A 13,853-nucleotide genomic window follows, 5' to 3' on the forward strand; every position below is an offset into this window, starting at 1 on the left:
TGCCAGCCTCATCTCCAGCCTCAAGGAGGGATGTTGGAGGGTAGCTTAGAACTTCATGCCACCCTGCGGCAGCTATGGGCTGGGCAGCTGGGGAAGGGGCTGGGACTGGGCTGGGGACAGCCTTACAGAAGCCCACAGCGTGACTGAGCCATTAGGGAGCTGAGCCTGTTTCTAGGGGGGTGGAGCAGAGTGTCTCAGCGCTCCCCACCCCTGTGGGAGCAGGTCACGGGTAACAGTCTGGGTTTCTGGAGGGATCCAGGTGGGCAGAGCATCGGCGCCACAGGCGGTTGCTGACCCTGGCTGTGGTCCATCTGAAAATCTGTGGCTGAGCTCAGGTGCCATCTGCACTCTTGGGCGAAGGGACCCCAGGCTGGGGTCGGTGGAACCAGAGAAAGGAGCCTGGGAAGGGTGGGGTATGAGAAGGGAGGGTTTGGGAGCTGATAGTCTGGCTTGGGGGTGGGGGCTGGAGACGCCAGCCATGCCAGCGTGCCTGAAGCCTGCTCTGTGCTCCATGGGCCTCTGGTTAATTTGGGGGGCATGGGTGGAAAGCATGTTTCTTTCTTCTGAGAGATAGCAGAAGCCCCAGAAAATACCCTCAGATATGCCCCCCAACACACACATTCTGGGGAGACCTGACCCCTAAAAGTGAGAGGTTTATAAAAAGGACCCGTGCTGTGGCTTTGCATAAAAGTGTGACTTTTTTCCCCGTGTATGTGACAATGCCTCCCCCATCCCACCCTCAGCACCCCCAAAGCCCAGTTCTGTCTGAGACCCATGGCCTGACTCCTGCTCCCCTCTTCAACCTCATCTCCTTCCCTTCCCCTCCTGCCTACCTTGCTCCAGCCACGCGCGTCTGGATTTTGTTCCAGAAACATGCTGAGTTCATTCCTATCTCAAGTGCTTTGCTTTTGCTCCTGCTTGGAATGCCTCTCCCTCGGATTTTCACATGACCATCTCCTCATCATTCAAGGCTTAATTTAAATGTCGTCTCCTCAGAGAGGCCCTCCCTGACCACTCTCAGCCTACAGGGAGAAGGACAATGGCAGAGGAGACCACCCTCCTCTCCCCACCCCCACTCTGGTGCTAGTATGTGGGGGACACAGTCACTGGCAGACCCCTCTTCCCCCACCCCATGCACCACCCATGCTGTGTACACAGAACACTCAATCCCCACACAAATTACCTACAGAAAACACATGGCGCAGGTACACATACCTCATGCAACATGGGGCACATGTACACTCTGCTCACAGTACATGAAACCTGCACCCCAGCTTCAAACACACAACCCACATGCTTACGAACTGTGTAGACCCAACACTGCATGTTGCACATAGTAAAAACACACAAGATAGCACACTAACATGACACTCACACTGGCTCTCCTTGACAGGTGCACGCGCGTGCACGTGTGCACAGGCCGCCCCCTCTTCGTTCAGCAGCTGCCCACCCTCCCTGCAGTGAGCGAGAAGGGAAGGAGTGGTGACCGGCGGGGGTGCCCCCCACCACCTGGCACGGTGCTGCGGATTATTAGTTCCTGGTAATTTAGTGCCCTTGTACAGAGTCGATTTGTGCCTTTCATTCCTAATTGATCTAGTGGCTGTTTAAATGGCAGCAGGCATCTGTTGAGAGTAGGAAGGTTCATCAGGCGCAATAATTCATAACACCGCCTGGAATTTGCCTTTCATGTCCCTCAGCTAAACCACTGCAGGCTCTGCTTAAATTACAGCCACCGAGGCTTTCTTTGGTATTCCACTCAGGGCCAGGAGACTCCTGCATTAAACTGGGATCAGGTTAGATTAGACTATAATATGCTGCGGCATTAGTGGCTGCAAATGAAGACTTATACTGGGGTTTAACCCCTTCCCCTGCTTTCTCTTTGTCTGCAGCCGGATGGCTAGGTGAACCCAACGTTTGCCCTATCCGCTTCCCAGGGGTGCTGAATAGACTGTCTGGAGATCTGGGGCTGCAGATGGGCCACCCTCAGATATTGACCCTATTTTCCCTCCAGGCTATAACCCAGCCTGCAGCCTTGGGGCCCCCAGCTTATGCATCTCCTCCCAAAGCAAGGGTTGGGGAGACAGTGTCCAGAGGCAGGCTCTGCAGAGTAGGAACCTATCTCCCCTCACCCACAATGCCCCTGAGCGTGAGTAGAAAGCCCAGCATGCGTGGTCCCAGAATCTCAGAATGGGACAGGCTCGTAGGCTTCCCCCTGCCCCTGCAAACACTGGGAGGCCGGGTGTTCGGTTCTCCTCTCCCTGTGTTTAACCACAGTGTGCTGCAGGGGAAAAGCACGGTCTGTTGGCCTTTTCAGGTCTTACTGTGCTTTCCAGTATGGTAGCCATGAGCCACATGTGGCTCTTTATATTAAAATGAATTAAAATGAAATGAAATGTAAAATTCAGTGTCCTAGACATACAGTCATATTTTAAATATAATTGGCCTTGACCAGTTTAGTGGCTACCATGTTGGACAGCAGACATAGAGCATTTCTGTTGTTGCAGAAATCTTTCTGGGCAGCGCTGGCCAGAACACCCCCTTTGGCAGAGGCCTGGGGGCCAGGCCCCACACACATGCTTCCTCCTGTGTCAGCACGCAAGTGCGTTTTGGGGGCCACCATGGAAGGGAGTGGGGCTCCAGGGTGCAGTGTCAACAACCCATGCAAACACGTGTACACACGCCAGGCATGAAGATATAGCAATTCACATATGCTGCAGAGAAATAAGCGTCGTATGCACTTCTGTGTGCACATGGGCGCATACACGCATTCAGCAGATATTTATTGGGATCCACATATCTGCTAGACTCCGAACAGGCTGTGATGAATAAGGTGGGCTTGGCTCCTGCCCTCGTGTGGCTCACGTTCTGGTGAGGAGGGCAGGTGATAAAGCGAAGAGCTGAGGGAGCCCTCAGCACAGCATGAGGGAGGGTGGTCTAGGGGGACGTCTCAGCCAAGATGCGCAGAGCTGGTCCGGGAAGCCCCTCGGCTTACACCATACACCCCTGACCACACCGCGCACCACTCAGCCCCCTCATGTGCTCTCTATCCCCTGACTCGTTGTCATTTACTGAATATTGAGTGCCTGCTGTGAGCAAGCAGGGCAAGGCCCTAAAGACACAAAGATCAGGAAAGACAGGGACAGTCCTGGAGGACAACAGTGAACAAATAACAACGCAAATGGTCGTTTCATGACGATGTGTTCAGTGTGCGATGATGGAAAAGTGCAGGGAGATGATATGCATATAGCTGGGTGTCTGACCTGAGCTGAGTCGGCTCACAGATGCAGGATAGGTGGAGACACCTGCCCACCAGGCGTGGACCAGAATTCCGGCTCATGCGCATCCCCGTGCGCACCCACAGACGCACAGGTTCTGCGCTCAGCGGGCTCCAAACAGCCAAGAATGGGGTTGTGACCAATCACTAATGTTCATGTCCAGGACTTGCCAGGACATTTCCCACAATTCCTTCCTGGATTGACCTTGTACCGGAAATTGACCTTGAACCAGAAACGGACACCTACTTCTCTGAAGGGTTATACCCACCACCCTCATTCAGTATCCATGCAGCTTACGGTACTGAAGAGAACAGTTAGGCACCCGGCGTGGAGGAAGGCAGGCCCCCTGAGGCCTCAGGCACGGAAGACGGGATCCTCCCCACCAGCACATGAAATGCTGCCACCTAGGCTGGCTGGAGGTCCGGGGACATTCTCAAGGAGTGGGACCTTGGGAGAAGAAATGATGGGAGCGTGGGACAGGGACCCTGGTGGCTGCTGAGTCCAGCCAGCAGCGGTGTCTGTGTGCACATGTATGAGCTTTCAATGTCCCCACAGGCACCCTCTTTTCCCGCTTCTGACGCTGCTGTTTGAGAAATGTGAACAGGCCACCCAGGGCTCTGAGTGCATCACCTCCGCCAGCTTTGACGTGGACATCGAGAACTTTGTCCACCAGCAGGAGCAGGAGCACAAACCCTTCTTCAGCGATGACCCAGAACTGGACAATCTGGTAAAGACCCCCCAACCCCCACCCCAGCTAGGGTCTTCCTCCCCCGGGGCCCCCTCCGAATGCCCTAGAAATGATCCTTTCATTCATTCATTCATTCAACAAAATATGTTGCGTGCCCACTATGGGGCAGGCACTGGGTGCACCCCTAGCAACTGAGAACCATTTCTAAGTTCCTTCAACCCAGGGCTGCAAGCGCTGGTGTTGCTGCCAAAGCTCTTCCCTTCTCTGCTCTCTGCCTGCTGCAGCACCAGCGTACCCCATTCAGCCTTTGGCAGGGCAGGCAGGAGGAAAGGAGGGTCATAGCACCTGGGGGCTGGAGTGCTGGTGTATTAGTAAACTGGTCAGGCTGCCCAGAGAGGAGCCAACGGCTGGGGCACTGCTGTGTGGCGGACGAGGTGACTGGCATATTCAAGCACATCAGTAGATAGAAAGACCTGGAGACATAGTCATGCTGAGAAGGAGGCCAGCAGGTACCTTGTCCATTTAGGGGGATGCTGGAGATCAGGCTTCAAAACCTAGCTTGTCACCCAGATCATCACTACAGCTTTTTATTACTTTTTGTATTATTTTTATTCTTCACCCAAGGGTATGTCCATTAATTTGAGAGAGAGCGGAAGATAGATAGAGGGAGAGAGAAACATCTATGTGAGAGAGAAACAGCGATGAATTTCCTCTTGTATGCACCCCAGTTGGGGATTGAACCCACAACCTAGGTATGTGCCATGACTGGGGATCAAACCTACAACATTTTGGTGCATGGGACAATGCTCCAACTAGAGGAGCCACCCAGCCAGGGCCACTACATCTTTTTTAAAAGTACATATTCTTGGGCCTCACCACCAGGAAATTGTGAATCTGTACATTTGGTGAGTCTACATTTTTAATGTTGTCTGGGCAATTGCAATTATCAAGGCTTGGTAATCACCAGATTGGGTGGCATCAGAAATTGTCATGTAGCCCTGGGAATTCTGCTTAGAGAGAGAGAAAGTAATGGAGAGGGTACTCTGTTCATTCATTGTGATAAATGGTCCTCCTGGAATTATTAGCCACAGTTCTTGATTTTTCCATGGGTGGATTACCCAGATTATGCACAGTGAATTTGGAAAACTCTGCAAAACTCTCCTCCACAAATTGATTGATTACAGTGCTGACCTCTCGCATCCTGAGGTCAGCTGGTCCCTGCTCCCAGAAGGGAAACAGAATTAGAAAAGCAAATGTGGCTCCAAAAAGGAAGAAACAAAGCGTGCACACACACACATATGCATGTGCCCACGCCCACACACAGCGCCCTGCAGAACAGATTTCAGTTATGCCAGTATCATTCTGTGTTGTGAGTTATTCATGCGCTGCTTCCCTAGAGCGTTGACTATGATAGGCACGAAGTCCAGAAGAGCGACGAGGAGAGCCCACCCTGGCCCAGAGAGGCAGGCAGTGTTATGATGGGGCAGGCCTTGGCCAGAGGACAGCACTTGCCGGCCGTCAGGAGTGTTAGTGCAGGTGTCTGCCTTCCCTGCCCCCCCCAGTGCTGGCTGGACAGAGCAGCCGCACTCCTCAGGAGCCCAGACACTCTCTCAGGCCCCCCGGAGAGCTCTCCTTGTGTGGGTCCCCAGTGGTCAGACAGTAAGTGCAGGCTGGTCTGGCCCTGCCTCGCGGTTCCGCCGATCAGAGTCTCAGAACTGCAGCTGCGAAATGGTCTTCAGAATCTATACCGCCCGCAGTCACGGAGCCAGGGGGTGAGGCAGCCATTTCTATGGAACTGATGTGGACCAGGACAGTGTGTGTGTGTGGCGGGGGGTGGTCAGAGCTCGGTCATTTCACTTGACACAAAAAGAAACTGAGACCTGAGTTGATAGGAAATACCTACAATTAGACTGAGTAGTGTGGAAGAATTCAAACCTCCTTCAGAGGTAGGAGTCCTGGGGACACAAACCACCGCCTGCCAGGGGAGCCATGGGAGACCCACCGAGGACAGCCTCCCGTTCTGGTTCAGCCCAGAAAACGCGGAGATGCGTTCAGCGCTGTGCTTCTCCCTCACCAACACTACCTGGGTGTCTCTGGGTCTGTTCACTCAAATAATCAGATTTCTTGATTCAATCCAACTGCTGTTAAGGGTCTGCCATGTGCCAAGCCTGACCTAGGGAAGTGGATGTTGTAGAAGCTGCCACGGGCCCCTGGCCTCCGGCGTTCTCAGACCTCAGGCAACCAGCTGGGAGTGGTCCAGGGATGGAGGAGTGTGTGGACTTCCCATCCACTCACTGGGCCTGACTTACCTGGATGAGTTAGCTGCAGTCACCACTGCTTGATTGGCCAATTAATTTATTTTAGTTTTATGATTAAAAACTTTTTTTTCAATTACAGTTTACATTCAATATTATTTTGTTGTATTAGTTTCAAATGTGTGGTACAGCGGTTAGGCTATCCTATACTTTACAAAGTGTTCCCCCTGGTGACTGGTCAATTATTTTAATAGGCACAGTAGAAGGAGCATTTGGAGATGGAAGCCCTGGGGCTGGGTTCACTGTTTACCATTGTTGGGACTTTGATGATGTCACTCATCTGAAGCTGGGCTTCCTCACCTGTAGACCTAAACACCTATCTCCAGTGACTGTAATAAAAACATTAGTGAGATGGCTTGTGGAACTAAATGGCCTCCAAGAATGCATATCATCCAGAAGGTTAATGTTAAATGCAGTATGGCTAAGGTAAGGCATTCTAGCTCCCCAGCCTTGCCTCCCAGCCACTGAAACTTTACTTGGGGAGCCAAGTAGCACCCGTCACCACCCCTCCTGCAGTTCCGTGTCAGGAGGCAGGGATAGGAAGGCCAACCCCAGGAGCCATCATTAGAACAAGAATCATGTAGCCAGCACAGCCGAGATGCACATAATTAGAAATTAGAAAAAGGTCAGATCGCGTCATTATCAGCTCAATCAGCTGCCGAGTGCCACAGCCAGTTAATCTGGCATCTGTATTTTTTACAACCCCGCACACGTAGCCCAACGGACTGTAACTCTTTATCCGGACAGATATACTGCGCGGCGGAGCAGGGACATAAAATGAGAGACCCCAAGCAAATGAGCTGAGATAATTGAGAGATTTATTTTATATGGGTGTGTGTCAGGGTAGCTTTCTCCTGCCCTTGAATGTTGACTTTCACTGAGGGAATTATCAGGAGGACACTGGGGTTCCCAAAACTTTGACCCACCCTGGGATCTCTAGCTCTGATCCCACCTTCTCCCCAGCCCCAGCAAGCCCACCCCGGGACCCGAGTCCTCCCACCTCCAGCTGCGCCTCCCTCCCCCAAGCAATGTGCAGGTTGTACCTTCCCCTGCTCCCAGGCCAGTCTCCCAGACTAGCTCCCATGGGAATGGCTGACTGAGTTGCCCAGAGCTCAGAGGTTCCCAGACTGTAGTTTCTGAGTGGAGGTCCTTTCTCAGTTGGCCAGCAGCTCCCATGGCACGTTAAGGGAAACAACGCCACAGAAAAGCAAGTCCATTTTATAGATGGGGACACCGCAGAACAGAGACAGGAAATTACTTGGGGCCAGAACCAGGTCTGCTGGCTCCTAACATAGTACTCCCTCCACTGCATCACCCACCTCTCTTCTTCCTGGGGGCAATCAAGTCCTCCTTTATAAGCGTGCCCCCGCCTCCTCTCCCCCAGCCCCCACATTCTGACCCTCTCTACCTCCATGTCCAGCCGCCGGGGGCTAGGCTGGAATGCCCCCTGGTTAGCTGCACTGAGGTACTCCCCACCCCGATTCCCATGCCCACCCCGTGCTCAGCAGGCCCCGTTCTTACCTGGCCCACTCATCCCCTGCTTGGGTCCAACAGCCTCTGACTGGCAGTTGGTAAAGTTTGTAAAATTTGCAAGTTCCCCAAACCCCTTTGAAAGGTAAAAGCTTTTTGTTTTATAAAATCTGATTTACGGGCCCCCAGTGCAGGGCCAAGGTTTTATATATTATGCAAGATTTCAGACTGAGGCTGTAAAACCTATGGTTTCAGTTACATGCATGGAATTTTTTTATGTGTAAATTTTTTAACATTTATGGGGCACGTTTTAATGAGACACTGGTGTGGCTCAAGGGACAGATTACGGCTGCCTAACCGCAAAGCCAACTCCAAAATGGGGCTCCACAGGCCCCTGGACCCACGCTGAGGCAGCAGGGCCAGAGGCCTGAGACTGGGAAGGAGGAGCCAGGCCAGAGCTCAGGGCCCACAAGGACCTCGCCGGCCCCACTCAGGGTCCCTCACGTTGGCCTTCAGTGCTGACTCCCAGCATGGAGCAGAAAACCCTCCAGACACCCAGGAAGGGAGAGGAACTAAGAATAATCTAAGCTAGCAACAATTAACATTTATAGAGCACTTCTCAGATGTCAGGTACTCTTCTAAACACTTGACATATAATTCCTTATTTAACCCTATTTTTAAACCGACAGGCACGTATTATCATTACGATTCACATTTTGAGAGGAGGAGATGGAGACACAAGGTGGCGTCCTGGCGGAGGCTCACACCACGGGCGGGAGGCCGGGGGGCCGCACTGGGGACGGAGCACCCACACTGCTCACCGCCACGCTGCCTGACAGCCAGTCTCTCCTCAGTCCTTGCTGTGTACTGGGTCTTCTTAGTTCTTTCCCTGCCACCTCTCCTTCCAGCCTCAGCATGACTCCAAGGGAGTCACTGTTACTATCCCATTTTACAGATGAGGAAAGTAAAGCGCAGAGAGCACGTATGTTATCCAGGGTCTCTCAGCAGGTGGAAGACCCAGGCCTCAGCCCCCAAAGCCCATTGTCTCGAGCCCCTGCTCTGCCCCACCATGGCCCTGGCCCTGTCCACAGCTTACAGAGGACGGACTCCAGGCCTATGACCCCAAAGCCAGTAAGTTACAGAGCCCATGTCTGCACCAAGTGGGTCTAACTCCCGAAGCCCACCCCACTGCTTCTCCAAATGAGGGACATTTGCGGAGAAGCACCATGTCATTCACATAAAAGCCTTTAACATGTCATGCATGATGGCTTCCATAAAATGTTCATTCCAACCCCCCGTCATCTGGCCGTTCCCAGTCTCTGGTCTCCATCCTCCTCCCGAATCCCACTTCTTGTTCCTGAGACCCGACACCGACAACAGGTCAAGCAGAGCTGGTCTGGCCTGGGAAACGTCCCGATTCGATTTTAGCTTTGGCTGCCCTGACGGCGGCCGGAAATTTCAGAGCCTGTGTGTTTATAGATTCCTTCCTCTGTGAGTCAGGGAGGACACTTCCAGCTCCCCAGCTCACAGAAGGAAGAGGACCAGCGCCTCCCTCATGGCCATGTGCAATTTAGTGGGGTCCCTAATCCCTGAGCCTCCAGGAGAGATGTGCTTGTGAGACTCAAATGAGATAATGGAGCGAAAAGCATTTTGCAACTGGTAAAGTGCTCTGTATGTAATTGTTTTGAAAGGCAAGATTTATCACCATCCAGTGAAGAGGCCCCCAACCTACAAGAGAGGCCACTTTTTAGAAGGAACTAGATTGCGGGAAGGCCCCGGTTGGCATCAAGAATTGACATTTATCAAACAGCTACTCTGTGCCCAGAACATTTACATACATTACCTTATTCCATTATCACAATAACTGTACTGTGTAGGCATTGTTATCATCCTAAATTTGACAGAAAAATAAAACAGTTGGCCGGAATGCCCAGGCAGGAAATAATTGACTTGGAATATCAGGCCACGTGACTTCATGGAGAACAAGGAGCCGCATCCTAGTTCCTCCTTGGGACCCGCAGGGCTGCGGCCCCGTGGTCTGAGATGAAAATATAAGGCTGCAGCTTGTTTTGCTCCTTTGAAGGGTACTTTTTGGAAAACAAAGATGTTTCTTTATTTTGAAAGAGAAGGGAGGGAAAAAAGCTGAAAGATGAAGCAAAACTTGAGGAAAGGAATTATGGACATATTTATCACCGTTGAGGATGGTATTAAATTAAATGGAATTGTTATTGCTCCAGAAAATTTGGAATAACTTTCTATATGATATTGATGTTGTTTAGAAAAATAGCTTAATAAATCAGTTTTATTCTGATTTAGAGGCAAAAGCCCAAAACTGCTAACACATAGGACAGAGGATGATTTGCAAAACATAAAATGTAGAAGAAAAGCCCGCCATGATTATTTTTCCACCAGCCGAATATGAAATAGCAATAGAAAAGCCAACAAGATATTAGATATTATTAAAAGAAGTTTAAAAATGTGTATGCTTTTGGTTCCCTGTGGTTTATAAAGCCTTTTCACCTTCTTATTTCCCTTAGCTCTTATCAAATCTTGTGAGTCAGAGATGATCATATCTCCATTTTGTAAATGAGGAGACTGAGGCTCAGAGAAGTCACGTGACTGGCCCAGTGTCACCCACTTGCTAAGCAGCAGGCCTGGCCTCACATCCCGGCTGCTGTGACAGTCCACCCCCCAGGCTCTCTGCTCAGCCGGGCAGCTGCTCCTTGTTAATGGCATTGCCCATCTTTTCCTCTAACATTCAATAGGTCCTACATATTCATCGCCTCAGAATACCATTATGATTTATTCTACCTTCTTAAATCTTTAAACCAAGTCTGTTATTCCATAAAAAAGTAATCCTTCCACACCGCTTTATCAGACCAAAAGGTGGATCTGCTTCTGAGCACGTGTACCCGGCCTGGCTTAAGCAGAGTGTATGTATTTCATTTCAGCAGTTATCTGAGTGGATCCTACTTTTATTTTGTTTTACTTATTAGCATTTTCTGATCCTTTTTTTAATAATAAGTACTTATGGGCTTTTTTTTTTTTCTAGACTTTATTTATTTTTAGAGAGAGAAGAAGGGAAGGAGAGAGGGGGGGGGAGAAACATCAATGTGCAGTTGCCTCTCACGCACCCCCAGCTGGGGACCTGGTGTGCAACCCAGGCATGTGCCCTGACTGGGAATCAAATTGGTGACTCTTTGGTTTGCAGGCTGTGCTCAATCCACTGAGCCACACCAGCCAGGGCTTGGGTTATATTTTTTAAAATAAATGAGTAAATGTGTGTACTTTTCTGTTTGTGAATGTATGTATATTACTTTATGAAAAGACTTAAAAATAAATGAGTGAATAAAATGTTGATTAAAAATGAAGACTAGGCCAGTAAAGGAAAACTCAGAGAAAGAAGAGAGGAAAAAGTAAGATAGAAAGGAGGGGAGAGAAAGGAAAACGAAGAAAGGTTTAACGAATTAGGATTCTTTTGCCTGGAGAAGAGAAAGCTAATAGGACGATTTATTCCAGTTAGATGCCTTATCCACTATCTGGCACATAGTGAGACAATAGTTATTATATTGAATGGATAACATTAAATTGAAGGAGGTCATATTGATAGAGACACTAGACGTTCTTGGTGCCTGCAGAAGGCTGAGTGAGCACGTTCTGTAAAGGCGAGAGAGAAGCTGGTAAATTCACGGAAGAATTCAACAAGCAGATTGAGAGAACAGGGAGATGGTCTGATGTGATAAGGTTCTCAGTGGGAGGGCCTCCGAGGAGAAGCTATAGCCACCTGTCCTAGGGAGTTTGGACCTCATGTTCCCCTAGGAGGCGGCCCTCCCAGCCCCTTCAGTGAACTGAGTTCAAAGAGTCAAAACACTGAAGGCACATGACAGCCCAACACCCTGCCCCCGGGAAGCAGACACTTGCAGGGGCGAGGTACTCTCACTCCAGGGGGCAGACCAGGAGCGAGAGAGGAGGCATCAGAGCAGCTGAGTGAGGGCGGGTTACCAGGGAGGGCTTTGGAAAGAACTGTAATGTTCCCAAAGCTATTTGGTTTTCCTGGAATCCCATAATCCCTGTCACTGAGCAACTTTCTCCCTAAACCACTCACTATCTAAACTGCCATTTTCTTTGTGTAAATTCTGAGAGCCCCTATGGAGGGCAAAGCAAGACAGGCAACCTGGCTTCACATCCTAGTTCTGTCACTTACCAGCTGTGTGACTTTAAGCAAGTGAAACAGTGTCTCTGGACTTCATTTCCTCCAACTGTCCAGTGTGGGCGATAATGTACCCACTTGCAGAGGTGGTTGTGAAGTAAATGAGGTGAGGCATGCCATAGTCTAACACAGGGACATAGCAAGAATAAGAAATGTTTGGGTATTGTTATCAATCAATCAATGTGTTTATTAAACACCTTATACTGTGCTAATTACTGTGAAAGACGTAAAACAAGATCTTCATAGCCTAAGTTAAGTAAATGATTCAGGCAAGAGCAAATATCGATGTGGTACCTAACTCCAGGTTTTCAGTTCAAATAATCAATACCAAGGTCACTTCTCCACTGTGCCTAGGACAGCACAGTATCAGCCCCATGGAGGGGACGCTTCCTTAGGACAAGACCCTGTGGCTGAGCCCTGCATGGAGACACAAAATTGTTGGTTTCTGCCTTCCAGTGATACTTAGTCTAATTCAGGGCTCCCAGAGCCCTTAATTAGTTGAGTACAGTGCCCGCCCATCAGACAGCTCAAATGCCAACCCAGGGACTCTCCTTGGTCACTTTTCACTTGAAATGGTAATGAAGCTCATAGGGGAGGGGGCTGGCAGCCCTCCCCCCAGCAGAAGTCGGATGCTCTGGGAGGGATTCCCTTCCTCATTTCCCTGGACATCAAAGTACCAGCCCAAAGTGGGAGGGTGGAGTTAAACAAGGACTCTGGCATATTACTTGTGGCAACATCAATGGTTCTCAAAAGGCATGGAGCCCCGCCTTTTTCTCACTTTTATTTTTATATACTTGTAGGTTCACATGCAGTCATAAGAACTAATACAGAGAGTCCTAACTCCCTTCTCACATGACTGTAGAACAACTTCACAGCCAGGAAGTAGACAGGATACAAGTCACCGAACTTGTTCAGATTTCATCAGTTTTACGGGCCTCTGTGTGTGTATGCAGTTCTGTGCCATTTTACCACAGGTACATTCACAGACACACTATAGTAGTCAAGATACAGAACAGTTCCTCCCTCCCTTCCCCTCCCCTACCGCAGGCAACTGCTGATTTGTTTTTCACTTCTATGACTTTGTCATTTCAAGAACAATATATAAATGGCATCATGCAGTCTACGAGAGGTATGATCTTTTGAGGCTGGTTTTTCCTTCTCAGCATCATGTCCCTGAAATCCACCCAAGTTACTGAGTGTATCAATCGTTTGTTCCTTTTTGTTACCAAGTACTAGTCCATGATAGGAATGCACCATAAAGACTTTACTCCCTCTCCTGCTGACGTATGTTTTGTTGTTTTCTACCTTTTGGCTATTAGAAATAAGGCTGCTGCAGACTTTGCATGCAGTCTTTTTGTGTATCTAGACATTTTTATTTCTCTACGTTAAAGGTCCATGAGTGCCATTTCTGGGCGGTATGATAAACACGTGTTTAGTGTTATTAGGCATTGTTATGCTATTTTCCAGAAGGGCCGTACCACCTTACATACCCATGGCAGCGTGTGAGTGAGCCTGTGCCCAGTCCCTCGCCAGCATTTGGTGTTGTTGCTACTTTTTATTTAACTATTCTTCTAAGTGTGTAGTGATAGCTCATTGCGGCTTTAATGTGCCTCTCCCTGATGGCTAATGACATTGAACATCTTTGCCTGTGCTGATTTGCCATCTGTATATTCTCTTCAGTAAAGTCTGATGTTGTCTTTTGCTTATGTTCTAATTGGTTGGCTTGTTATTTTACTGTTTCGTTTTGAAAGCTTTTTATATATTCTAGGTATGTCCTCTGTCAGATATGCGGTTTGCAAATATGTCCTCCCTGTCTGTTTGTTCTTTCATCTCCTTCACAGGCTCTTTTGAGGATCAAACATTTTTAATCTTGAGGAGGTCCAATTTATCAAGCT

General features: G+C 49.5%; 1 protein-coding gene across 1 annotated transcript in view; it reads left to right on the forward strand.

Annotated features, from left to right (window-relative positions):
* PKNOX2 (PBX/knotted 1 homeobox 2) overlaps positions 1-13,853 on the forward strand; it is a 239,233-nt gene that overhangs the window by 192,265 nt on the left and 33,115 nt on the right. The window contains exon 6 of the mRNA XM_090290476.1: positions 3,831-4,002. Coding sequence (XP_090146602.1) covers positions 3,831-4,002 — 172 coding nt within the window. The remainder of the gene's footprint in view (positions 1-3,830; positions 4,003-13,853) is intronic.

Source organism: Furipterus horrens, unplaced genomic scaffold, assembly GCF_987537825.1.
Source record: "Furipterus horrens unplaced genomic scaffold, mFurHor1.1.pri manual_scaffold_11, whole genome shotgun sequence".
Classification (NCBI taxonomy): domain Eukaryota; kingdom Metazoa; phylum Chordata; class Mammalia; order Chiroptera; family Furipteridae; genus Furipterus; species Furipterus horrens.